This window comes from Vulpes lagopus, chromosome 10, assembly GCF_018345385.1.
Source record: "Vulpes lagopus strain Blue_001 chromosome 10, ASM1834538v1, whole genome shotgun sequence".
Taxonomy (NCBI): domain Eukaryota; kingdom Metazoa; phylum Chordata; class Mammalia; order Carnivora; family Canidae; genus Vulpes; species Vulpes lagopus.
Genome location: NC_054833.1, coordinates 97,253,680 through 97,281,548, shown reverse-complemented (window position 1 = coordinate 97,281,548; position 27,869 = coordinate 97,253,680). Strand labels below are relative to the sequence as shown.

Here is a 27,869-nt window from a genome sequence, read left to right as displayed (position 1 = left end):
TAGGGGTGATGCTGGTGGTGAGGATGATGGTGAAGGTAATAAGGAAGATGGTGGGATGATGCCTCTGACAGGTATGATGATGTTGATGGTAGTCATGGGACCATTACCTAGCATTTTTGGTTTATGGCTGAAGAGCTTTGGAAGAATGGGAAAGGAGGAATCCTTCCAGCATCAAGAAGATAGAAGTGAGGGCATTCTGTGAGCCTCTCTTCCTGGTTTGGGGTCCCTAGGTGCCACGTCCTCCCTCACACTTGTCTGAGTGTATATCTTCCTTTGAAAGAACAATGGAAGTACCATTTAATTTCTGTGCCAAGTAAGGGCCTAATGAACCTCAACTGCCCTGTCTCATTTGACCTCCAAGACCACTGGATAAGGTTAAGTACTGCTGTCTCTACAGATATGGATTAAGATTGGCACAAGGTCACAGAGCTAGTGACATAACTAGTGGTAGAAGAATGAGAGTTGGAATCCAGGCATGTCTGATCCCAAAGTCTGGGTCCTTCCTGCCCTTCTATCCTACACTTCATTCCCTTTGTACCTTTGTACTTTTAATTCAGTCTTAATATTGGTGTGTTGTTAAAATGTCATAGAATCAAGGATGCCTGAGAGGCTCAGTCGGTTAAGCGTCTCACTCTTGTTCTCAGCTCAGGTCTTGATCTCAGGGTCGTGAGGTTAAGCCCTGTGTTGGGCTCCACACTGAACATGGAGCCTACTTAAAAATAAATAAATAAAATGGAATAGACCTATATATATCTAGTGACATGGATAGAGAACAGGCTATTGTTACAGGATTTCCTTTTCTTTGGTGCCCATGGTTCTTGGTCATGCTGGTTCGAAGAGTGAAGAGGTAGACCAGATAAAAAAGTGGTGGGCAGCAAATCAAAGTTTATTGAGCAATAGTAATGTGATAGTACAAAGTTCCTGAAGAGGGAGGGAACCTGAGAGGCTTGACACCAGAATTTCTAAGCCTCCGGGTTTTTATGGGCTTGTTGGCTGAGTTCTTGTAATCTGATTAACCCTCCCTGAGCCTGTCATCCAATCAGGCTTTTGTTACCCATCATTGTGAAAGGGTGGAGGGCTCCTTCCAGGGTGGTGTAAAATCCTTTTAAGGGTGGTTTTCTCTTAGGGCAGGGCCCCCTGTCTCTGCCTGCCTTTCTTCCAACTATCCATCATTACGGAACAGAATTATATGATCTCTAGTTTTTATGTGTGTGTGTTTTTAAAGATTTTATTTATTTATTGGAGAGAGAGTGAGTGAGACAGAGCACACGCCAGGGGAGGGGCAGATGCAGAGGGAGGAGCAGACACTTCACTGTGCAGGGAGCCCAATGCAGGACTCTATCCCAGAACCCTGTGATCCTGACCTGAGCGGAAGGCAGATGCTTAACCGACTGAGCCACCCAGGTGCCCTGATCTTAAGTTTGTAAAAGCAGTAAGCGCCTGAATGAAAGTTATCCTTCTACCTAATCTCCTGCCTTCCAGCATTATCCTTCCCTTTGAGCAGACTGGGGCTGCTGGTATGGATTGCTGCTTCCTCCTTTGGCTCCTGTGGCACCTTTCTCCTGCCTCATTTAAAACATCTAACGCTCTTATACCATTTAGAGCTTAGGGTTTGTGAGCTAAATGAGCCAGCAATAGGGTGGGAGGTTAGGAATGCAGAGTTCAAATTAAAGGCCTTGTATTTCCATTTCCAAATTGTGTGACCTCGGACAGACATCTTTTCTGAGCCTCAATTTCCTTCTCTGTAAGAAATGGATGTTGATCTTTTAAAAGTTTTGGGAAGATTAAAGCAGATGAGATAATACTGTTAAAGTGGTGTTTTTATAACTGTATAACATCCAACAATAAATAAATGTTATCCGTATCAATAAAGTCAGTGAATGAGTCAAGAAACACAATGGTTTAATGGAAGGGTTGGGATCCTAGAGTCACACAAGCTAGGTATTTGGGGTTTAAAAAAAAATTTTTTTTAAGATTTTATTTTTAAGTAATCTCTGCAGCCAACATGGGGCTCAAACTCATGATCTTAGGAGTCATATGTTCTACTGACTGAGCCAGCCAGCTACCCCTTAAAGATTTAATTATTAAGTAATCTCAAGCCAAGAGGCTCAAACTTACAACCCCAGAGTCAAAAGTTGCACATTCTGCTGACTGAGTCCCTCACGTAAGCTAGGTTTAAATTACTTCTCTGCCACCTTTTAGCCGTGTGACCATGGGGACGTTACCTCTGTGAGCTTCAATATCTTTATTTGTAAAATGGAGTAGTGATAATGTAAGCAGAAAGAGTTTAGGGAACCCCAGAAACAGAAAGACAGACCTAGCTTTTCTGACAAAGGAAGTCATCTTAAGCCCCCACCCACCTTGAGAATGAATCTAAGAATAAAACAGCCATTATCAGGCTGGGAGATAGTCTGATCCTATCAGGGGCAGTCAGTAATAAAACAAAGCCAAGATAGACCTGATGTGCATTCTTGAGTTCTCTGCAGGATCTAAACCCCCTTGAGTACTCAGATACCAAACCAACTGAAGCCAGAGAATTGATAATGATGACCTTTGCCTTCCTAGTAACTTTGACCAGGACTCAGTTACCCCAAGGTGACTTCTGCCTCAATTCCGTGCTGTATTTCCCATTGTGTGCACAAGGCCTCGATGAATATGTATTGATCCTTACCTTAAAACCTCCCTAATTTTGTTGTTTGGGGAGACAATGCTTTGGGAAAGATCTTCAGTGTTCTCCTTTACTTGTTGCAAGTAAAATCCTTCCTTTTCCTGCTCTTTTTGCTTGGTCATATCTTTTGGCTCAACACCCACCAAGAGGCAAACCCACAATTGGATAGCAATAGCGTCTACCACGATGTTGAGTTCTTGCAAGCATCTGAGAAGCTAGTGCATCATGACCAGCAGAGTAGACACTTTGTAAATGGTAGCAGATGTGTCCACACTGGTGGGCTACATCTTTTGGGAGGGAACCTTAACAGCATGTCCCATGGTTTTATGTTTGGGTCAGATTTGCAAAAAAGTAAGAAATTGTTCTATTTTGTCTTCAAAAAGCCCTTTCCAACTGTATATGTGTCAGGCCCCAAACCTGAATCTAAGTGGTAGTTATAGTTCCTTTTTTAAAGAGTGACCCCGATCCTCTAAGGATCAGTAAGATTTCAAAAGCTGCCCTCCGTCCCCCACCCCCCCAGACCCTGGGGCCATGGAGCTGGAGGAAGCAGGTCTAGTGTGGGAGTTGAGGGCTGAGGCAGAGCCACTTACTCCTCCCCGTGGCTCCTGTAGTGCTGGATGTCCCGTTCTGCCAGGATGGCCCTCTTCGCAAACATTGCCAGGGCACTCCAACTGGCTAGGATGATGGTCAGCTCCAGAAGATTCCACTTGCTATGGAAATAGCACCACTTCTGTTTTCTCATGAGCTTGCCCTGGGAAAGGAGCTGGAGGTTCTGCCAAATGCTGTACCCAGAACTGTGCCTCCCCATCCCTTCCACCATGACTCTCCGAACCACCCCAGATGACCCCCCAGCAGGGGCCTACTGTCTCCTGGAGAGGCTTCTCAAAGCCCTAGCCCCACGTGCATGGAGTGCCTGGAGCCTCTCTCCAGCCTTGTGCACAGACTGGTTATGAAAGCAGCCATCTGCTTTCATAACCAACTTGGGCTGCAGAATTTTGGAGGTACATAAGAGTAAATACAGAATCTGATAAGAAAAACATTTAATTATTTCTGATGCAAAAAATTGGGGAATGGGAAAGACCCTCCCACCCTTTCTTTCATAGAGCACTATGTATACATAGAGCACTATGTAATTGTATATTCTTTCTCTGCCCTTTTGAGATGTATGTAAATCCTTTTTGAAAGTTAAACTAGCCTCAGGTATATTTTTCTAAAGGACCTGGAAGCTTTCTCTTTGAGGTGCTATCATGAATCATGAAGGGAGATAGTTGGGTGACGGGCACTGAGGGGGGCACTTGATTGAATGAGCACTGGGTGTTATACTATATGTTGGCAAATTGAACTCCAATAAAAAAATATATATATAGAAATATATATATATATATACATATATATATATAAAAGAAGGGAGATAGTTCCATTCACTCTCAGTTTCCCTGGGAGGGTAGGAGCCAAATGGTAGGCACCTACCTCCAGGTTGCAAAATTACCTCCTATTGTGAACATGTACATTTATTTTTCCTTTTAATAAAGGCAGTTGGCAAACACAAGTGGCAGCCCCAATTACCAGGTGAATTTAGGGTAGACTAGTGGGACAGATGCTGCCGTAAATCCTCTTGAGGATTAATTAGTGTTTATTTTAAGAATGAATATGTAATGAGTCTTATTTGCCTGGCAATATGCAAGGGTGAGATTCCTTTCTGTCTTTGGAATCTGCTAGCAGATTTCCTGGGATGTGCATCACATTGTAGTGATGCTGACTCAATAAGAAACATTGTTTTCTTCGGAGGCAGTGGGGTTGTTTTTGGGGGGAGGGAGTTATTGTTTAATGGGTCCAGTTTCAGTTTTGTAAGAGGAAAAAAATCCTGGAGATGGCTGGTGATGATGGTTGCATGACAATGTGAATGTACATAACGCCACTGAGCTGTACATTTTAAAATGTTTAAAGTGGTGAATTTTATGTTATGTATATTTAGCTACCGCTATTAAAAAGAAATAATTTTGTTAAAGTCATTTTTTTTTCTTTGTGGATAGATAGGTTTTCTAGATTGGCAGATTTTATATTTAACCTTGTTTCCACATCAGGTGTCACAAGTCAAAGGAATTATGCTATGCAAGTTCTAGGCTTCCCTCCATTTTTCCCTCCCACTAAAGAGAAGCTTCTGTGGTCATTTCCTTCCACCTCCCTACTCTTGGCTGCTTAGAGACTAAGTTTGCCTCCATTATAAAGGGATGGAGAAAGGGGGGATGATTTTAAGAAGTGGCATTTTTAGAAAGATTTATGGGCTTTGCAAAGAAGTGTTGTGGGGGCATGTACAATCCAGAGGGTAGGATGGCGTTGGGTGGTGGATGGTCCTCCTTTGATGTTCGTAGGTGGTTATTTGATGACTGTTCCCTGTTGGGTTTGCATTGGTGACACTCGGAGACCCCATGGGATCCAGATTTTATGAGTCTGATGGTGCCACAGAGGGGTTGAGTGTCAAGTTCAGGGGTCACAGTCTCTGGGTTCAATTTTGGCCTTGAATAAATTCTTCATGTCTCTGGACTTCAGCTTCCTACTCTGTGAAATGAAGCCAACAGCACCTTTCTCCTGGTATTAAAAGAGAAAAGCCATGCAAGGTTTTTTGCGTAATGCCTATCACGTGGTGAAAACACTAAAGATATCATCCTCACTTTCGAGTGGCTGTGGCTGTTAAGCAGGGGTTGGGATGCCCTCTTAAGGTGTCTGATTTGCATTTTTGTTATGGGGAGGGGTGAGAGCATATACCAAGCTTTAGATGAGTTCCCAGCTTCCTCAAACCACCAACATTGTCAACATCTGCACCTTCATTTTGCAACATGGTGTCATTTAAAGGTGGCAAAGGGGATTTTTTCCTAATTCCCAGGGACCACAGGTGAACCACCGGCTGTGGGCACAGCCACCTCTCTCCTTTCTCACCTTTGACATTTTTTGGAATCTCTCATTTCCTCTCCCTTCCTCGCCCAGGAAAGACTACCCTCTGAGTCTCAGTTCCTGAGAAATACTAAAAGTTGGTCCCTGAGCTGGTCCCTCAGGACTACAGACGGACCAAAAGGGTGCCATGGCAAGAGGGTAGCAGAATGTTTCCCTCTCCCTTCTTTAGGCCTCACTTTGGGGAAGCTGTGTGAGATGGGACAGGCACACATTGCCGCCTCCATCCCCATGGAGTCATAGTCCACCCCTCACCTGCACAATCATGTAGTAGAGAAGAAACAGGAGGTAGATGGCCTCTGCTGCTACCACGAAGGGGTGCCAGCCGTCAGTGAAGGGGTACAGGCGCAGGCTCTGCAGGTTCGCATGTGGGAAGAAGGTTCCTGGGAAGCAAAACATGTTCTCACTCCTGGTTACCTGCCCACTCAGAGCCACCATTTCTGACTGGAAGTCATCAGTGGCATGATGTAAGCTCAGACCCTTCTGAGGGCTGGCCAGAGCAGAAGAGCAGATAAAGACCCTTCTGACCCACAGACTCAAGGGACTGGACACATAGTGGGTGCCAAAGACCATGGACATATGAGAGGAGATGCAGGGAGCTGCACTGGAAGAGCCACTCCCTATACTCTGCATCTGGTGTCAGCCATTCGTGCACTTGGTTACCTCCAGCCAAAGCACACTCACCCACTTAACATTAATTTACTCAAGGCTGGTTCAGCTAAAGAGGGTTCACTGAAGATCAATTCATCTATTGACCAATATGCCTAAAATTCAGCCTTTTTTTTGGATCATCTTTCATCCATTTCTGTGTCTTTTCTTTTGGGGGGTGGTATTGTAAAGATGTTTTAGTGATTATTAAAAAAAAACAAAACAGTTTGATAAGGCTACTTAGCCTCTGAAGACAAAGTCAACCCAAGAATGGCAGAATGGAGAGACAAAAACAACCTGGGTCCTTGCTGACATCAATGGACTGCTTGAACCAACCAGACCTGAAACCCACCCTCACTTCTCATTTGTAGAAACACATAATTTAATCAGAGGTGTTTGGGGACAGGCTGTTTAATTGGTCCTTAAGAGCCACAAAGGTGGCAAAATGCAGTAGAGGAACACAAGGATACAAAATAACTGCCTCCCCACCAAAGGATTTGAAAGAAGCTCTTAACAGTGGCCAATAATCATGGAAGTTGAAGGCCTTTTATTTTTCACTTTACAGTGTTCTGAAATTTAAAGAACTATATGCATGTATTAGTTTTATTAAAAATGTTATTGGATACTAAAAGTTGCTTAATATTTAAAGGAGAGGTGGTTGAATTTGGGGAAAATTAATTATTAGCTGAGGAAGCTTTAGGTAGTATTTTCCATAGATTTTGATAGGGGTAAAAGAGGCCAGAGGCAGGAAGTAGGAAGAAAAGTGGAACAGAACACAAAATACTGGAGTACATTACATGTAGTGAAGGGAAATATTTTTGAAGCTTTTGTCTCAGTTATATATATTTGTGTGTTAGAATATGATGTGAAATGTACTTTGTACTGTAGGTTTGAGGTACAAATTGTAAAATGCTGTTTTAAGTGAAATTATCTATTACCAGTTCGCCCCCTCCCCAGCCTTTCTCTGCCAGCCTCCCAACCCACATTCCCCAGACTGGGTAGCTCAAGATGATAAGCTGCCTTCAGACTGCAACTGGGTTCTCTCTGGGTATCTTGAGAGACAGTCTAGAGAGAGCGGAGGCAACTAGGAATAAGAGTGGAACAGCCCTGGAGCCTGGCCTTTAGGTGCCTACGGAGAACCAAGATCCACCCCCCAAACAACCATTGGCCCCAGAACTCTGGCCTGGGGCAGCAAGGCCCAGCCTGGTCAGGAGCTCTGGCCCAGAGGGAGGGGTGTCTGTCTTCCAGAACACTGTAGATGAGGTCACAGGCAAGGCTGCCCACCCAGGGCGCTAGTCTCCAGGGTCAGAGTGATGATGCAGAACAGGTTCACGTTGGCATTGTAGACAGTAAACTCCACAAAAACAGCTCTGGTCAGGCTGTCCAGCCAGGTGTTGTCAAAGAGGTACTGGAGAATTCTGTAGGAAGAGGGATATTTAGCGACATCTCCATCTATAGCGGCTCCCTCCCCCCTCTGCCCAGGAGGAGGCCAGGGTTTCCTATAGAAATGTATCCCTCGGGATCCCTGGGTGGCGCAGAGGTTTAGCGCCTGCCTTTGGCCCAGGGCGCGATCCTGGAGACCCGGGATCGAATCCCACATCGGGCTCCCGGTGCATGGAGCCTGCTTCTCCCTCTGCCTGTGTCTCTGCCTCTCTCTCTCTCTCTCTCTGTGACTATCATAAATAAAAAAAAGAAAAAAGAAAAAAGAAAAGAAATGTATCCCTCTGGCTCTGCTTCATGCCCTGGACCATAAGGCCTTAGGGCTGCCCTTGCAAGTGATCATAGTTTCCCACTAATGGTGCACTGTCATGACACCCATGGTCTCCTGGACGTTAGAGCAGAGGTCCTCAAAGTGTGTCCCCATACTGCCAGCATCCACATCTGGAAACTTTGTAGAAATGCAGATTCTCAGTCCCCACCCCAAGTCTCCTGAAACAAACTCCTCTGAGGATGGGGCCTGGGGATTTGTGTTTTGATGAGCCTTCCCAGGGATTGTGATGCCTTTTAAAGTTTGAGGATCACCATGTGAGAGGAACCACACAGAAAATCAGGGGCTTAGGCAGACAGCAGTAGCAGCAGTTGAGACCCCTCTTGGGTTGGCAGTTCACATGAGACCAGTTTCTGGAGGTCTGCCCACTGGTGTGGAAAGAGTATATGCTGGAAGAACTGGGGTTCAAATCCTGACTGCCTCATGGGGAAGCTAATAGCCTCTCTAGGACTCAGTTTCCTCAACTGCAATGGTGTTAACTCCAGTGCCTTGGGAACGTTGTGAAGAGAAAATGCAATAGTGTGTGTGTGTGTGTGTGTGTGTGTGTGTGTGTGTGTGTAAAAGTGACAGCTGTTATTACTGGCAGCAATAGTGATGGGCCTGTTTTAAAATATGCCCCTTCCCATTGGGTCTATGTTCCTGCTTGGAGTATAAAAGAGATAATACCTGTTGTTGCAAGTGGCAGGAAAACACCTCTTATGCTGAAATGGACTATTCCTGTCCTGTCCTTAATCCCAGGGGACCCCTGCCAGTTGTTCTCCCCAGGAGTTGGTTACCTGTGTCCCTTGGTGTTATGATAATAGAGTGGAGAAGACTGAGGTGCCTATGGGCTCACTACCTTGCCTGGGGCCACCCAGCTAACTAACAGGAGCAATGCCAGGGTTTCACGCCTAGGGCTCTCTAACCCTAGAGTGTGCTGGGAGAGGCAGTCGGCATGGGCTGTGGATATCCATGCACAATCATGTTGGGTATTCCAGGAATGCAAGGTCCTGGCTGGGCTTTACCCAAGGCATTTGCTGAAGCTGTGTTTGTAGTGAGCAAGCTCGGGGGGATAAGGTGACATCCTTCAGACAAAGAGCAGGCTTGCTTCTGCCACTATAGAAACAGTGAATACTCCCAACTCTTCTTCCTTGGTACTGTAAGTCACTACAAATAAAAGCATAATTCTTGGCTAAGGTTAAGAGCCTTAACTGCTTCCCACTTCCTGATGGTGGATGGCTTTGTGTGGTGGACTTCCCCATCCCTACACTGGCTCTAGCAGAAGCCACCAGACTCAGCCCACCAGGCTGAGAGTGCTGGAGAGAGACCCTGAGACCCCATTTTCCAGGGCCTGGAAATAATCTGAATACTTCCAAATCCCCTGGTCACTCCCTACAATGACATAAATGAGCTTGGCTGCATCAGCTAATCCGACCTGGACTCTAACAAATGGCTTTCCTTGGCCGCACATGAGTCAAGTGAGTCTTACCTTGATGTGCTTTTGCGATCAGTCCCTAAGGGGACCACGTAACCTCCTCCCCGGTACACAGTGAGTTTGCCCCAGATGGGATACCCTCGGCGTTGTCTCTGGCTCTGGTATTGCCACGCCTGGGAAAAGCCCCTGCTGTTATTGAGGATAGAGGCATTCCAGCCTTCCCCATAGTCTGATAGGTCTTCAATATCCAGGGAATATGGTGCATGACATCTGTCAAGAGAAGCCTGCAGGTGTGGGACAAGAGGGCAAGAGTTTTCCCGGACTCTCACTTGACGAATCTGGGCACTGCCAACCAGCTTAGAGTTCCCATCAGTGATAAAGCCTGGAGATGGAAAACAAGTGGGTCAGTTTAGACATCAAAGTCATCTTAGAGCATCCTGGCCTGGATGCTAATGTGAACTTGAGTAGAAGTTCTACTTCATTGTAGAAACAGTCAAGAGTAGTTCATGGCCAACCACAGGCTGCATTCCTCACCACCTTCCCACCTTAGGTGTGGTGTGGTCTACTTCCTACATAATCTTGAGGAATGGTACCCCCACCACCTAGCCATCAACTTGGAGACTCTTTGTGTCCTTTCCCTCAATGCCTACATCCTAATGGTCAACAAGGCTCATCAACTCTCTTCAGTGTTGTCTGCACCCATACCCATCTCTCTATCACCTCTGCCCCTCATCCCTGCATCAGCCCCATCGTTTCTCCCCAGCATCCTAACAACTCTGTCTTCCAACTTCCCCATGATTCCAGAATGATCCTTCTTAAATGCAAATTTGATTATGTTACTCCCTCATGGAGAAACTGTTCAATACCTTCCCATTTTCTTAAGCATAAAATATGAACTTCTGAGACCCTTCATGATTGGCCCCTATTTCTCTCTCCTGCTTTGCTTCTCACTGGTCCTCAACTCATACCTTATACTGCAGCCACACTCAATCTTTATAATTCTAGGAACGTGCTGTGATGTTTCAGACTTGCCTTTTCTCACATTGTCTTTCTGTCTGGTATACTATTTCTGCCTAGCCGATTCATGCTTGGTTATCTCTGATTTAGGAAGCCCTCCACTCTGCATCAGGGAAGAGTTAGGACCCGTCTCTCATGCACACACACACCCTTTTGAGGGTTTCTCCGTCAAAGCATATGGCCTTGTGGTTATCAGTTCTCTGTGAGGCTGATGGTGACAGTGGCTCACTCCTGTTCCTAGAAAGGAGTCTACACAAGGGGGCTGACACACGTCCTGGGGTGACGGGAGAGGGGAGAGGACCTGGGTAATGACTGTACAGGTTGCTCACGAGGGTGGTGTTGGCCCACATGAAGAACTCCTTGAAGCTTAACACAGCTGAAAAGCCTTGAGTGAAGCTGTGCTCCAGGTGTCTGTTGAAGTGGTAGGTGCTGGGGTCCCTCTGCCCATAGGCAACCAGCAGCAGCATCCACAGGAAGCCCAGGTATGCTGAGAAAGGGAGGCATAGCCCCTGGTCAGGTAGGGTCCCCAACTTCCACCAAGCCAAAGGCAAAAAATGAAGTGGTATGTGGCTCAGAATAGTCGAGGTCTTGCAGACCAGCTACTCAACCCCCTAGTGACAATGGAACCAATCCTTAGTGGGAATGAATGAAGTCCACAGATCATGAGCTTCCCGCCTAGGTTCAAATCCTCGCTCTGCCACTTCCAAGCCATGTGCCTTTCACAAGTGACTTAACCCCTCTGCTTTACTCTCCTCCTCTGTGAAATGGGGATAATAATTCTATTTCATAAAGTTTTGATGGTGAGTCAACAAATTAATATTTATAAAGCACTTAAGAATAGTGCCTGCCCAGAATGCATGCTACATAAATGCTCCTGGAAAAGAATCTTTTAAAAATGAGGCTCCGTCATGGTGCAATGCTGAGGATGGAGCAATGACAATGACAGTTGTGTTCTCTGCCCTCATGGAGCTCACCTATGGACAGGTGAGTGTGTAAGGGCCCTTTACATACAAAGATTTAGTTTAGGATGCAGCCATCAGGATGTGGGGGATGCAGAGCCTTACCCAGAATCTCTGGATCCAGGGCCTGGGAATATGCATCCCAGAAACCCCCTCCCTGGGATGAATTGGGGCTCTGCCCACACCCCTGGGCTCTCTTCATTCTGTAATATGCTGCTACTCCTATGCAGACTCCCCTGCTCTCTGCATTTGTCTGGCCCTATGTGCTCAGCCATTGGGAAGGCAAGGTGGGAGTGCTACAGGGTCAATGTCCTCCCCGGGAGCAGCCCTCACCACTGACCTGTGAGTGACAACCTGGGGGTGTGTACTACATGCCCCCACAGAGGACTGAGCTCCAGTTCCCTCATGGAACCCACTCATCAGCACAGTTTCTATTGCTTCCCTTCTTTCTCCTGTACTTTACTGTGTTTCCCAGGATCACCTCCCAAACCAACTACTTATACCCCAATCTGCTTATGGGAGAACCCAGACTAAGATACACAGTGATGTTTGGAAGGCCCTGGTCAGTAGCCTTGGAGAGCCTTTCTGAAGCCTTCAGGCTGAGAATTAAAAAACAAGGAATTAGCCAGAAGAAAAGACAGGGAGGAGAGAAGGTACTTTCCAGGCAGATTAGATTAGCCTGGGGAAGGGCCTGGGGTCCAGAGAGTGCAAGGAGTCCTAGGAGCTGCAGAACATGGTGTGACCACAGCTCAGGGCGCAGAGGGCTGGGAGAGGTGACCCAGGGTGGGCAGAGCCACGGTAGGGAGTTCAGATTTTATCCTAAGGGCCACGTGGGGCCACCAAGGGATTTTAAGTGTAGGGGAGAAGCTGGGGCTTCTTCAGTTCTGTGCTGACAACCAGCGAGTGGGGAGACTGCTTGTGGGTGACGTTGGTTGCCTACCCAAGATTTCTCTGATGAAGGCAAATGCCTTCTGTTCCTTGAGATGGGTGGTTTTCATCTTCTCGATGTCAGTGGTCAAAGGTGGCTGGTAAATGTCCTTTCTGCTGCATCTTCGTGCTCGGAACAAGGCAGTAGGGTCTGTGAAAGCAAGGGCATGAGGACAGTAGAACCAGCCTCTACTTTTGCATCCAGAAGTGTCCTCTCGCACAAGGAACATCAGGATCTATCATCCCTCCTCCTCAGGAGCCATTTTCCAGGGCTGCCCTCCATGCCTCTGCCCCACCATCCCTGTGCTCAGAATGCTGTTCCTCCTCCAGCTGGAGGATTCTCCTAGTGCGGAAAGCACAAGGCTCTCCCCACCCTGTGCTCCTGGACCCTAAGACAGGTCTCAGTCTCTCTGAAACCATAACAGATGGAAGAAGGAGGGTAATTTATATTTCAAAGTCCTGTCATGTCTAATTCTAAATATCTTCTTTTTCAAGTCACTTCATTGAGCTATGGTTTTCATAAATTTTCCCATTGGAAGGCTACCTCATTTGGTGATTTCAAGTACATGTACAGTTGTGCAACCATCACCACAACCCAGTTTTAGAACATCTTCATCAACCCAGAAGGTTCCCTCACGTCCCTATGAAGTCAGTTCCTACTTCCAGTCTGTTCCACCCTCAGCCTCATTAATCTGCTTTCTGTCTCTATAGATTTTTTCCTGGATCTTACAGTTAGATGGAATCCTACAGTGCCTCGTTTCTTGTGTCTGGTTTCTTTCACTTAGCATAATGGTTTGGAGTCCATCCATGTTGTTGTGTAATTAGTATTTAGTTCCTTTTTTTGGTATGGATACACTCCTGTTTGCTTATGTACTCACATCTAAATTATTTCTAGCTCTGGCTATTATGAATAATGCTACTATGAACATTCATGTACAGATGTTGGTATAGACATATATGTTCATGTCTCTTGGGTAGATTCCTAGGAGCGGCCGTTTAGCTATTTCAAATGAACCTGCTGTGAACATGTATATACACATTCTTGCATGGAAATAAGTCTTCATGTCTCTGGGATAAATGCCCAAGAATGCAATTGCTGGGGCATATGGTGAATCCATTCTTAGTTTTGAAAGGAACGGCCAAACTTTTCCAGAGTGACTGTACCATTTTATATTCCCAGCAGTGTGTGAGTGCCCCATATTCTCTGCATCCTTGTCAGCCTTTGGTATTATCACCACTTTTTACTTTAGCCGTTCCAATAGGGGTGTACTGTCCCAACTGTCTTTTGAATCCATGCCTTTCTTTCCACCCCCCACGGCCAGCACATGTCGCCTCTTGTCTGGATCATTCCAGTAGTGTTTTCCCCACTTTTACTTTTGACCCACTATTTCTGGTCTCCTAAGACCAGCCTCTGTAATCTTTCTCAGAGCACAAGATAGACCATGCTTCTGTCCTATGTAGCAGCCCTCCAAAACCCCAGCACTTCCCGGGTGCCTCAAGGCTGTGCTCCCCACCTACCACTCTGCCCTCATTTTGAACTATTCTCCTCCTAATTCCTTATGCTTGGGCTACACTGTCAGTAATCACTGTAAAATGATAAGCTCTGTCCTTTCTCAGGGGCCTTTGCAAGGGTCCAGGGTGCAGTCCCTCCCTTTGCCAGGCTCCAGGAGCCAATGTAGTTACCACCTCAGCAGAGGAGCCTGCATTCTCCTGGTCTCTCTCCAAGTTCTCCTTACATTTCACACTTGTGTTGTTAACTTGTTTAATGGGTCTCCCTAAGTAGGCTGTACCTTCCAAAGGCAACCTGCTCCATCATCCAGTGCTGCATTGCCTAGGGTGAGAGCAGAGACTGGCTTCAGATGGTCAAGAGGGAACCTTCTGAGGGGTGATGGAGCTGTTCCGAATCTGAATTAAGATAATGGTTGCACAGCTGTAGAAATCTACTAAAATCAATGAATTGTACACTTGCAGTGAGTGGATTTTATGTAAATCATGTTCCTAAGCCATCAAACTGCCTGGCACACGGCAAGTACTCCCTGGGTGGCTGCCAGAGGAATGACTGAATGAATATTTAATTGTTCTGGAAGCTGGCGTCTCTTTGGACAAAAATTACTCTTTTGTCTTGGGAAGAATATTTTAATGGACCTTTTGGATCTGCAAAGCCAAAACAAAAACAAACCCAAACCCTATCTTAGAGTGGAAGAATACAGGCCCATCGAGGAGGTAACCACACTATATAATAAGGTCAGTGCAATAATGTAGGTGTGCCTTTTGTATATTTGCTCCCGTTTCCTTTTCCCTGAATGTCAGAATATGTGTATAGAGTACTAGAGTGTTGATTCTGTTCTGTTTGCTAGTTTTTGTGATTGTCTTATTGTAGGCATTCTCAGGAGTTTAGGTTGGGAAGTATGAAACCAGGTTGGGGGGCAGGGGGCTGCTCAGTGGCCTCCTCTGACAGGGGTCAGCATGGCGCTGTTCTAATAAAACTTCATTTATGAAAATAAGCAGTGAGCTAGATTTGGCCTCCTGGCTGTGGTTTGCAGACCCTTGTCCCTGAACTCTCTGCAGCTCACCTCAAGCATGTTCTGTTTCAGTTTTTGTTCTAAGACCAGGGCCTTGAGCCTCGGAGGAGAACGCTGCTTGCTTGGGATTACACAGAGAATGACAGCCATGCAGAGCTCGGCCCCCAAGGGGCCTCTTCTGGCCAAGCGGTCATGCTTGGGTGCATGACCAGAGAGAAAGGCTGGGGTAGAGAAGGAACAAGGTTGCTCTAGAGACAGGAAGGAGTCGTTTGGTTTTGGATGGTTTGAGGGTGCTTCTCCAATCAGGGGTGAAGGATTGATGGAGCAAGAAGCTCAGCAGCTGGGCTCTATAGGACTGTCTTAGCTTCATTGGGTTCCAGGACCCTGCCTCTGCCTGTGCGCCATTACCTGGGCTAGACAGATGTCCTGGGAGGGAGGCCACGGGCTCCTCCTCGTCCTCCACTCTCTTCAAGACCAGTGCGAAGAAGGCAGCAAAGCCCAGCACCTGGAAAACACCTGCTATGAAACCCAGGCCTGGGATGGAAACTATCAACTGTGTCCTGGGCACAGAAGCCATGCTCTGGGGAAGTCAGGTGGGAACCAGCCCATCCTGTGCTGAGAAGGGATGTGGCTGTGAAAGGAGAGGGCCAGGGCACCTGGTCACCAAGCAGAGCCAGTGAATCCTGAGCTCCCCCTGCTTCTCACCCAAATTTCCCACCTGCGCCCCCACAGCCGGTGGACCCTCTTATGTCTTATACTACCTCTAGTGCAGAGTTCCATCTCCCTTCTCCCTCCGTCCCTTCCCTTTCTTCTGTATTAAGTAATTCATTCCATCCATGCCTTCATCTCTGCACCTAAATGCATGAACTTAGAAGGATTCTGTGCTTTGGTTGGGAGCAAAATGCCTCATGACTCTATTCTTACTATTCTCAGACTAGATTAGAGATGTCAGGAGTTGTTTAAATCTTCTGATAAAGGCTATTGGGGGCAGAACTGGGGAACTAATGGATGTGATGGGGGGGAGATTTGGAGAGTCTCACAGGCATCCAGATTCACTGTAAATATCCTCTCCTTTCTGTAGCCCCCACCCCCTACCCCAGTGCAATGATATATTCCTACCACCTGATTCCTTCCAGGGGGAGCTGTGGCTCAGTATTTCTCCAACTCTGACAGTAACTTTACATTTCAGAAATAGGAGTGCATCTTCCAAATGATGCACGTGTTTAATGACTTGGTGTTTTGTTTGGTTTGGTTTTTTCTAAAGATAAAGTTCCTACAAATTGCTGGCCTACCGCACAATTAAAAGGACTTCTAGAATTGAGGAAATATGGTATTATTCATATTTATACATATGACCTAGCACAAGATGTTTGTGACTTTACCTTCCTAATCTCAGGTTATCATTTTTAGTACAGAGACGAGGACCCTCCTGAGGGTGACTGTGACTCTGACTTAACACATCTTGGTGAGCTGCTTGTCCTGGCCTAGTCTCTGTACACCCCCCCCTCCTCAGCCCCAATCCCAGTGCTTGGATTATTATGGTGATTAACTTCATTATCATTTTCCCCCCAGCAAGGCACAGACAAGGTGCTGAGTAGGTTTGTAATGAACAGATAAAGAATGGCTGAGCCTAAGGACAGAGCAGCTGGGAGAAAGGAGAGTGTGGGCACAGGCGTCAAGGGCAGCCTCACCTTCAGAGGCTGGGTGATGAACACGCTCTCCACGAAGGAGATGGCCACGGAGATGAGCCATTTGAGGGAGCCGGCCCGCCCGTAGTGCAGGCCGTAGAGCATGGTAAAGAAGGCTGCCACGCCACTTGTGGCCGCCACCAGGAGCCAGCCCACTAGGACGCACCACCAGGGCAGGCCACGAGGAGGTTTGCTGGTCATCCGGAAGCTGTAAAGCAGGGTGGGTGTGATCAGAGTGGCACCCTCCGGGCTCAAGTTCAAATCCCACTTCACCCCCACCAGCTGTCTCGCTGGGGCCAAGCTCTTTGACCTCTTAGACTTTCAGTTTTCTCCTCTGTATCTCATACCCTACTCAAAGGGCTGTTCTGTATTCTATCTGGCAGGTAGACTTTTGTTCTGTTGAGGTCACATTTATTCAGTGCTTCAGAGCCAGTCCCCACATGAAGTGCTTTGCACAGATTTGCTCTGTTATTCATGGGTTTAGAAGACCTATCGAGTATAGAAAGCGCTAGATTATTCATGGGAAGCCTAGAAGGCTGGTACTCTATAATTTTTTCTAAAGTTTTTATTATGAAAATTTCTCATCATACAAAAATCAGTGAGCACTACATACCTCCAACAACTAGCTCAACAGCCATTCAACAGCCATCACTTCCCTGTTATGCTTATCCCATCTATCTTCAGTGTCTCTCTCCCTCCCTCTCTCCATTTTAGCTTTTGGGTTTATTTATTTTATTTTTTGCTGGGATATTTAAAAATAAATTCTAGACATAATGTGAAATCATCCCTAATTCAGAATATTTCTCAAAAATGATGATTTTCTTACTGAATTACAGTGCCATTGTCACACCAATCAAAATTAACAGTAATTCCTCAGTGTCATCTAATAGCCTGTGTACTCAGATTTCACTAATTATGTTTAAAAATGTGTTTTGAGTTAGGAGGTAGGAATTATTCCCATTTTACAGATGAGGACACTGCAGCTCAGAGAGGTTGAGGGACTTGTCCAAGGGTGCACAATTAGGAAACAGCCCACATGAATATGGTTCTAAACTGTAAACTACAACTGCCTTTGGCAAATAGCTCTATTCAAACCCTTCCTCCCTGAATTTGTACAGGAATCCTGAATCACTTCTGCCTGGGGAGATTTGGGTGAACATCCTTCCGAGGTGGCCTCGGATACGCTCTCTCTGCAGGCTCCCCCACTGGGGGCAGGTGCCCACTCAGCACCCAGGGGAGTGGATTACCCAGTGTATGCTGGGGGTGGGGTGCCCAGCTGTCCTCGCAGGCGGCCCTTCAGCATCTGCAGTTGGCTGAGGGCCCGGGTGTGGCTCTGGCCCTGCGGGAAGCCATGGGGTCCCACCAGCTGAAGCTCTTGCTCCATGTATTCCAGCTGAAGGTAGAGACACTGTTTGTAGGCATTGTCCTTCAGAGAGTCACTTGGGACTACCTCTGGCATCAGGCATTGCATTCGTTCTGGAGGACAAGGGAGAGAGAGCATCAGCTGGTGCCGAATGACAGAGCAGACTGCCTGCCGTAAAAACAGTGGTGTTAGTAACAGCTTCCTTATGTTGAGCACTTACTATGTGCCATGCCGTGAGAGATCTAGGCTGAGAAAGATGGGGAAAGGTACCAGGCTGCCATGGCCAGTTAGGATTCGTATGTTCAACTTTAGCTTTTTATTGGGGCACTCTCACAATTTCCTAATATATCGACAAAAGAAAACAGAATAAATACCTATCACCTGCTGCCACAACCTTTTGCCAATCTTGTTTTGTCTCTGCAAACTCCCCCCCACACACACACAACTTTTTTCTCTTTTTGGAATACCTTAAAGCAAATCCTAGACATGGTGTTATCTCATCAGCAAATAATATATACAAGATTTGCCTGGTGACAAAGATTGTTTTAGTCTTAATCTTTTGTTTTCAACTTATTTTTATAATGAAAAATGTTAAACTTAAAAGTAGAATAATGAGATAAACCTGCACACACCCACCACTCAAATTATCAACTTGTGGCCAACCTTGCTTCCCTGGCACCCAGCCCACTCTCTCCACGTGGGTGATTTTTTAAAAAAATATTTTATTTATTTATTCACGAGAGACAGAGAGAGGCAGAGACATACGCAGAGGGAGAAGCAGGCTCCAAGCAGGGAGCCCGACATGGGACTTGATCCTGGGACTCTAGGATCAGGCCCTGGGCTGAAGGCAGGCACCAAACCATTGAGCCACCCAGGGATCCCAACACATAGGTGATTTTGAAGCAAATTCCAAGGCCCAGGTCATGTCACTAAATATTGCAGTAGGCTTCTACAGAAGATAGGGACTCTTTAAAAATAAAACCATGATGTCATTTTCAACTTTTCAGTAACAATAATTCCTTAATCAGATGAAATACCCACATGGTCACTTCTTTCCCCAATTATCTCATGACTATTTCCCTACAATTGTTTTTTTTTTTTTTAATTTTAGCTTCCTAAAAAGTTTTAAAACAAACAAAGATGTTTTTTGTTTTAAATTACTCATTGCAAGAAAAAAAAAACAAACCTGAACATTTCCACTATTCCCCATACTTTGGCCTGGAGAGACCATGGGGGAGCTTGGCCTCTCCCAGCAGAACCAGGCCTAGGACTCTGGAGCCTAGGGGCACCTTCTCCCAGAGCAGTAAGGGCCCAGGTTGATCCAGACCAGTGTTTATATTTGCAAGAGGTATGTGAAGCTAGATAGGGGAAGTGGCAGGAGAGATCACCTCTCCCACAGCTCCTCAAGGTCACCAGTGAGAAGTGAATGAGTGGGAAGGTAACCAGCATTGTGAAGGGTACAGCTGGGCTTGGGCTAGATGACGGTGAAGGTCTGGGGCCTCCCTCTGACTCAGGCCTCCTCCCTCAGCCTCCTTGCAGAAGCCACAGCTGCAGGTTCTGACATCAGCAGCCTTTATGTTGCAAGCCCTCTGGCAATGTTTCTGGAAGATACCATCACTGCCGGATCAATTGTAACACCACCTACTGAATGCCTGCTTTGTATCAGGCTGAGTCTAAACTTTTCATGTGTCTTATGACTTCATTCAGTCCTCGGAATGAGCCAAGAGGCGAGGTGGATCAATACTCCCATTTTACAGGGGAATAAGCTAAGTCATAGGTTGAGCAACTTGTCCAAAGTTGCACAGCTGTTTTTGCAGCCGGGGGAGTCCCAGGGCCTGACTGACTCGAGAGTCCATAGTCTAAGGCCTCTGCTATGAACACCAAAGCCCCCAAATTCAAGGCCAGGTGTCCAGTGCAGGTATGAGCAGAGTTCCCGCAGAACTGCCTTCATAGCCCAAGCCCGGCTCTCTGGGACAAATCCTTCAGGGTAGCTGGAGCATGGGGTCAAGGTGGGGCTGACCACAGAGTCAGCATGGGCCCAGCCAGTAAGGACATGTGATCTTGTCTTGAGGTCATTGACTCTCAACATTCAGTGTGCTTTTAAGTCACCTGAGTGACTGGTTCAAACTGCAGATTCTGGCCTTAGCTACAAAAATGAAATCCACTATATCAGAGGGGTGGATGAAGAGTTTATGAATTCAAATTCCCCATTCTGTAGACCCTATGTCTGTATTCTATACAAGGTTTAGTGATTAGCCTGGTGCGCTAAAAATGGCAGCATTCTCAACCCTCACCAGCCAGTATGACAGCCACTGGCCCCCTTAATTTATTGAAATTAAGATAAGAAATGTAGTTTTCCCATCACACCAGCCACATTTCAAGTGCTCAGTAGCTACATGGGGCCAGGATGGTTGCAGATTTTAAAGAGCTCGTCACACAAGTCATGATTTGGCAGCAGGCTGTGTAAAAGCAATGCAAGAGACACCTAGGGGCTAAACAGTATGTGTCTGGAGATCTGTTGTGGCCTGGAGTGTGGGGTTGCTCCCCTGAGGAAGGAGGGCTTAAAACACTCCTTTAAAAACTAAAGTCTGATTAGGAATTAGCTAACAGAGGAGAAGAGAAAGAATATTCTCAATGAAAGGACAGGTACATGAGTAAAGGTCTTTAATGGCCAAGGCAGCTTGGTGTTGTAAAGAGAGCGGGTTGCCTGTGTGCACAGTGGGAGGTGATAGGAAGTGGTTGCAGTGGAGATCAGTGAGGGAGACCAAGTAGGACTTCACTCCCTAGTGATACAGACCTGCCTCCACCTGGCCCAGACATGCCCCCTTTCTCAGCTCAGACACATCAGGACTTACCTTTCACTTGTAGAGACCCAAGAGGCAGTATTAAAGGGTCCTCTCTCTGTTTGGCTTCCTCCCAGAACTCCTGCCCTTCCATGTTCTGTAGACAGATGACATCTTCCACCAAGACCAGCAGTTGATTGATGTCCATTAAGGTTGCTGAGTCCCAGCCAGAGGCAGGTGGTGGCACTTTCAGAGCTTTAAACAGGTTACTGACAAGTCTCCACATATCCTGCAAATCAGCCCAGGTTGGGTAAGGGAAAGGTGAGCTAAAGGTGAGGGGGCAGCATAGTGGTTAAGAGCATTCACCCCGGCGCCTGGCAGTTTGGGTTTGTATCCCAGCTTTGCCCACCGAGATATGATGTTGGATCATCCCAAGCTTCCATTTTGTCACCTAGAAAATCCCTTTTCTAGGATTCAAACTGGCTCATTCCAGGCTCTTTTTCTCAAAGTATGTCATGTATTAGGTGCTCAGTAAATGTTTATTGAGTGAATGAACGTAAAGGGAGTCCCTTCTGTGGGGATCCAGGGATCCAGCTGGGATCTATGATAAAAGTGTAATATTTTGTATGCACTAGGAACACAAAAAGTGTGTGCGCTTATATATATGTAGGTGTTTGTGTGTATGTATGTGTGCATGTGTGTATGTGTATGGTGTGTGTGCATATACATGTGTGTACATGTACAGGTATACAAAGGTATATATGTGTGTATGTCTTTATATATATGTGTGCAAGTGTACATGTCTGTAGGTGTGTGCATGTATACACATGCACCTTCACAATGTGTATTGTGTGTACACCTGTATATATGTGCACAACTGAACGTGTATGTCTGTTGATGAACCTTGGTGACTGATGCTGTCAGACATCATGGGGTGGATTGCCGGGCCTCAAGCCTCAGGACTCCCCCCCACCATTTCTGCCCAGGCCTAAGCACCCTCACACCGCCAAGGTTGAAGACATGCCTTGGTCACCACTTCAAGTGTCAGAAGACCATCCTCCATGGGCTGCAGTGAGGAGGCCAGACTGGGGGCGCCCCTGTCCCATTTCCCAGTTTTCTGCTCCTTAGTGACCCGAGGATGGGTGTTTCGAAAGATCTGAACAATTAGGAGGTTGATGGGGAACATGAGGAGAGAGCTCTCCAGTCCAATCATTACTTCCTGCCAGGTGAATTCAATTTTACCTAGAACAGAGGAAGGAAAGGGTCCATGGGAAAGTCTCCTCCACTGCTTCCAGAAAGTGGCTGCACAGTAAAGATTAATCTTGCCCAGAGAGAGGTCTCGCCCTTGAGTGGCTCCTGGGAGGTGACCTCTAAGCTCTTGAGATGTTCTGTCTGGTAGGTTCACCTTTGTTTACCTGAGATCTTGGGCCACACTGTATAGTCTATGTTAAGAGTGATTTATGATGTAGGCCTTGGCCACACAGTATCACCTCAGTCTCTGGAGAGGTTGGATGCTAAGGTCAGCCATGTGGGGGGGTCAGATATGTCTATGTGAGCAAGCCCCCAGAGAATAAAAATTCTGGACACTAGGGCTCAGGTGAGCGTCCCTGGATGGCAATACTCCATGTGTGTTGTCACACATCATTGTCAGAAAGAGTGAGCATTGTCACAGCTCCCCTGGGAGAAGACAACTGGAAGTCCCACCTGGTCCCTACCTGGACCCTGCCACATGTGCCTCTTTCCTTTCCTGGTTTTAATCTCTATCTTATATAATGAGCTTAATGGTGTTTCTGACTTCTGTGAATAGTTCTAGGGAATTACTGAACCTGAAGGTGGTCTTGGGACCTTGGGAGTTATGTGGTACCCACTGGCCACTAGCTCTGTCATGACATTGTGAGTTACCCAAGTCCATCTTTTGCTCAGCTGGGTCCTTGGGAACACCCCAGAACATGATGCTGGTCAGCATGGTGCAGAGAAGCAGAGAGAAGCAGCAGGACACCCTCTGGACACGGGTGAAGTTGCTCCTAGCTGAGCAGCTGAAGATGGAGTACCAGATGTGTCCATCCTGGAAGCCCGTGGAGGTCTTCATGAAAAACAGGTGGCTGTGAAAAGGCAGGGCAGGGGGCAGGGATGGGAGAAGACTGGTCTCTTCAGAGCAATCTTAGGATAAGAGGGAAGGGTTTGTTTCTAAGATTTATCCTCTATGTTCTCTAATGTGGAAGACATATAGCATCTTAGGGTCACTTAGAGTTAATGGGGCTCCAAACGGAGTGTGTTGGAATCCTAGGCAGCCCTCCTACTCACAGTGTGTCCTCAGACAAGTTCCTTTCCTCTTTGCATGTCAGTTTACTCATCTGCAAAATGGGGATTATAACAGAACCTGCCTCATGGGATTGTTGAAAGGATTAAGCAATGATTTTTGTAAAGCATTTGACAAAGTAGCTGGTATATGTGGGAGTGTTCATCAGTGTTAGCAATGATTATTTTTGTTATAATTTCAAAATAATAATGTAACTATAATGTTGTTAGGTTTATTATAGTTAGTGAATTAGAGGATACTGGCTAAAAATCCTAGGCTCTAACTTCAGGCTCAGTTTGAGAGAATCAAAATTGCAAGACAGAGTTTCTGAAAATGGCACCATATTGTCCTTAGGCATCTGTGTTGGTCTAGAATTTAGACTAGAATTCAGTTAGTCTAGAATTTAGTCTAACCACAGGACTTGCACAGGAGCCCAGATTCTCCTGAGAGTGTGTGGAACTGACATCTCCAGCTGGCGCCTGTTCTGGTGGCTAATGCCAGCACCCTTCAGGCTTGCACAGTACTTTGACCCATCACTCTGCTGTGCAGAGTAAAGGTACGTAGAAAGGTCAGGTACCAACACCAGTGACTTTCCACATGATTGTTCTACTCATCGTACTACTGACAGTTCAACAAATATTTGGTGAGTCTGATGCTGTGTGCCACATGTTCTCCTGGGCACCAGGATTCATGGGGGAATGACACAGCCCTGCCTTCAGACGACTCTTTGTCTGGTTTCTAGGCATCACACATTTGATGCATTGAGAGGATAATATCTGTTCTTATAATGGAGCACTTACTCTGAGCCACTCACTGTGCTAAGTACGCTACCCACATCATTTCACAGGACCTGCACAGGTCCCCTTGGGGCAAGCACACTGAACAAGTCATTCTTTGGATGTAGAAACTGAGGCGGGGAGAGATGAGCTGACTTTTACAAGGGCATGCAGCCAGTCAGAAGGAAGCCTGTGGAACTGTGCACTGTGTGCCCACATCGATGTTCTGCTTCTCCTGGGGCTCAAGTCTCTGTGACTCCAACTTCTTCCCTTTGCAGGCTGAACTATTCACAGTGGCAGCAAAGAGGAAAAGTCACCTTTTAGTAAACTCACTGGAAACAGACTTTGCTCTTGAACCCAACTCAGAAGCCATTTAAAGTAGAGGTCACAAAGCCAAATGCCTAGAGGGGCCTCTAAAGTCAAGTTAAATGAAGTGTGTTGGGAGTAAGGTATTAGGGAGTAGGTGAGGACTGTGGCAACACAGAGAACACATGACTCTTAGAAGAAGGCTGGTACTCCGCTCCAGCAGTTTGGAGTCAGGCAGGAACACTGGCCCGGCATCTTCATACTTGTCAGAATTTTGTGGAGTCTCTTGATTTTTTTAATATTGGTTGGGAACAGACTAAATGTCCATTGATAGAAGAATGGTTGGATTAGTTGTGGGACATTTAGTCTGTGAAATATTACTCAGCCAGTGAGGAAAACTTTGACCTAAACATACTGTCCTGGAAGGATGTTTATGGTCTATCATCAAAGAAAAAAGGTGACAGGCACCTGGTGGCTCAGTCATTTGAGTGTCTGCCTTAGGCTCAGGTCATGATCTCAGGGTCCTGAAATAGAGCACCACATTAGGTTTCCTGCTAAGCTTCTCCCTGCTTCTCCCTCTGCCTCTCTCCTCCACTTGTGCTCTCTCTTGCTCTCAAATAAATAAATGAAATATTAAAAAAAGAAAAAAGGTGACATTTAGAGTAATGCCATTTTAAAAGATAGAAAATAAACAATAGTCTGTGGTGTCATGTGTGTGTACACATGAGTGCGTGTGTATATATTTGTACTTGCTTTTATGTGTTTAACCAGATGTGGAAGGAAGGAAAGCCAAAGGACACGCATGCTGAAATACCCATCTAGGGTAAAATTGCATGAAGAAGGAGCGCCAGATGACCTGACATGGAATCACCATTCAAATCAGTCTGTTCACGAATATAAAATATATTTTTCTACAACATGTGTTAGGAAATATGGTAACTGTTCAACAATTTCACCACCTCAAAGATCTATGTCCAAGGGTCCATGTCCCTCCAGGGCCCCTCAATCCCAACAAGAAAAAATAATTGGTCATTAATGTCACCCAGTCCCAATAGCCAAAATGTGCTTTTATCTTGCTTTGATTGGATTGCAGTGCAACTTCCCTAGAGATGAAACAAGGTAAACAGCATTTCCTTAAAAAGAAAAAAAAAGTACCTGAATTGCTTCCTGTCCTTCTCTGTGGCCACAGGAAATACTTTGTCAAGGACACAGTCTCCGACATCGATGGACAGCCACGAGTTGCAGAGGAAATGCCACTTCCGGTCCCTAGCCAGGTCATGCACCAGCACCCGGCTCACATACCTGGAGAAGAGACCCATACTTCTGAGGACAAGGTTAGGGGTTGAGGCTTCTTTGGATACCATGAAGGTAACAGCTTTGCAAACCTGCATTTAAGAACAAAAACTCCTAAAAAGAGAGATTTTGTATTTTTCTGCACTGTTTTTATTTGGTGCCTTGACCAAAATGCCCTAATCAGTGGGTGAATTGGCCTCATGTGGGAGCTCAGCTAGTGTGGAGAGCCAGCTCTTTAGGCTGCCATGTTTTCGCAGATATGCTGCAAGAAGGTACATTCTGAAACTATTAACTCTGGTGCAGGGCAGTAAGCCCACGGCCAGTACCCAGATGCAAGTGAGGAAAGCCAAGTTGTGTAAATTGTATGCATTCAGGGAGGTGCAAGCTTAGGCACACAACCTGATCTTCCTGCAGGCTTCCACCCAGAGAGTAAGCCATCTATTTTGGACTCAGGATTTCATGGGTATCATCCAATCTGATTTAGGTCTTTGAGACCAAGGGAAGAAATGAAATCATCTCTCCTCTGCTGGTATATCAGCAGTGTAAGTGCTCTGTTTTGTTTTTCTAAGATTTTATTTTATTTTTATTTTTTTAAAATTATTTATGATAGTCACAGAGAGAGAGAGAGAGAGAGAGAGAGAGGCAGAGACACAGGCAGAGGAAGAAGCAGGCTCCATGCACCGGGAGCCCGATGTGGGACTCGATCCTGGGTCTCCAGGATCGCGCCCTGGGCCAAAGGTAGGCGCTAAACCGCTGCGCCACCCAGGGATCCCTTATTTGTTTATTCATGAGAGATACAGAGAGAGAAGCAGAGACATAGGCAGAGAGAGAAGGCTCCTCGCAGGAAGCCCGATGTGGGACTCAATCCCAGATCCTGAGATCACGCCCTCAGCCAAAGGCAGATGCTCAACTGCTGACCACCCAGGCATCCCATGCCCTGTTTTTTGTTTTTTTGTTTTTCAGTTGCAAGCCACTGATGGGTGATCAGATTGGAAATGACTCCTTTGGTCACTAGTTTTGGCCTCACACAGAATCCTCAGGTGGATGCTTAGCTCGGAGTTTGCCAGGTGTGTCACCTTGGACAAGTCACTTGTCTTCTCTGAGTTTAGATTTTTCCCACCTATAAAACAAGAATGAGAGTACTTGCCCTTGAGGAGCCAATGAGAAAAGGCACAGAAACAGGAAGGCTTAACTTAGTGCTCAGCTGTGACAGGTGTTCTTAGCTCTTCTACTAAAGAATCAGCCCAATGTCTCATTTAGTGTCCTCTTAGTAGGCAAGATTTGTCTTTACAATGGGCGTCTATCCCCATTTTACAGATGGGAAACTGGGGGCTAAATGAAGGTTGATGCTGCACATGTGCCAAGGGTAGGGCTAGCACTGGACCCCAGGGTTGCCACCGCCAGTCCTTCTCCTAGCTATTGATCCAGTGTGTGTGGCTTGTGGGTGGGTAGGTCTCTCTGACCGTCAGTGTCTCTGTCTATGAAGTGGGAATCCATTCTATGTATTTGCAGAGACATGTGAGGATCAGCCAGGCAGCAAATGCACAGTGCCCAGCTCTGGTGTGGTACTTAGTGGGTTCTCATGGTGTGCCCACCCCTGACTTACCAGGATGGCCGGTCCCCTGAGTTGTCATGCCATAGCCGCAGGCTCTTCAGTTCCCCCAGGGGGAACAGGGTGGAGAGTAAGAAGACATCCACTCCTCCTCGCTCAAAAACTGGGATGTCAGGGTCTGACAGGTGGTGGGGTTCACTCTCTCCATCCAGGCCATATAGGGTGACAGTCACCTGAAATCCAGAGACTAGGAGTGGCCAAATCCACGTGGTAACCAAGCCCTGGTGGATATGTTTCATTGGAATTTCCCAAAAACCTATGAGAACCAACATAGCATGGCCCCTTCATTCTCTCCTCTTCCCATCTTGGACCTGCCTGAGTTATTTTTCAGTGTATGAAGATTTGGGATGACACTATCTACATTTATATCTTCAGCACGAGTTATAAAACATTTCTTGGTAACCTTTTTAAACTTTTCATATATTTATTTGAAGAAGGGTAGGAACTGTCCCCCTCTCCCACCGCCAACAATTATATTCCCACAAGTCTCCCAAAGCACCTGGCACTGAGATATAAATCCATGAGTGCCCATTATCTTGAAAGTACATATTCCTAGGCCCTGCTCCAGACCTACCAACTAAAAATGCTGGGGACAGGGCCCAGGAATCTGCTTTTCTGTAGCCATCCAGGTGATGCTGATTTCCTAGCCAAACAGCTGCAGTTCAACCACCTGTGCTCAGCCCACATCCCTCAGCTTCACTGCTATAGCAATCCCTGCACCTACATCCAACTGCCAGCAGCTGCATCACTTTCCGGGGGTGGGGGTGGGGTGGGATTCTTGGGCTGTGAGAGCAGAGACTGGAAGAGCCAGAGAATGAAGGGTACTGTGAGCTGTCCTCCACCAATGACTGGTGGGATTGGTGCATAAATAAGCCAG

At 46.4% G+C, this 27,869-nt stretch overlaps 1 protein-coding gene across 1 annotated transcript in view; it reads right to left on the bottom strand.

Annotated features, from left to right (window-relative positions):
* PKD1L2 (polycystin 1 like 2) overlaps nt 1-27,869 on the bottom strand; it is an 87,436-nt gene that overhangs the window by 4,173 nt on the left and 55,394 nt on the right. Inside the window, exons 25-38 of the mRNA XM_041773043.1 lie at nt 26,987-27,165; nt 25,243-25,389; nt 22,609-22,808; nt 21,731-21,948; nt 20,779-20,995; nt 17,808-18,036; nt 16,564-16,768; nt 15,281-15,377; nt 12,364-12,501; nt 10,766-10,951; nt 9,502-9,829; nt 7,550-7,683; nt 5,873-6,000; nt 3,259-3,419 (exon numbers count right to left, since the gene is read on the bottom strand). Coding sequence (XP_041628977.1) covers nt 3,259-3,419; nt 5,873-6,000; nt 7,550-7,683; nt 9,502-9,829; nt 10,766-10,951; nt 12,364-12,501; nt 15,281-15,377; nt 16,564-16,768; nt 17,808-18,036; nt 20,779-20,995; nt 21,731-21,948; nt 22,609-22,808; nt 25,243-25,389; nt 26,987-27,165 — 2,567 coding nt within the window. The remainder of the gene's footprint in view (nt 1-3,258; nt 3,420-5,872; nt 6,001-7,549; nt 7,684-9,501; nt 9,830-10,765; nt 10,952-12,363; nt 12,502-15,280; nt 15,378-16,563; nt 16,769-17,807; nt 18,037-20,778; nt 20,996-21,730; nt 21,949-22,608; nt 22,809-25,242; nt 25,390-26,986; nt 27,166-27,869) is intronic.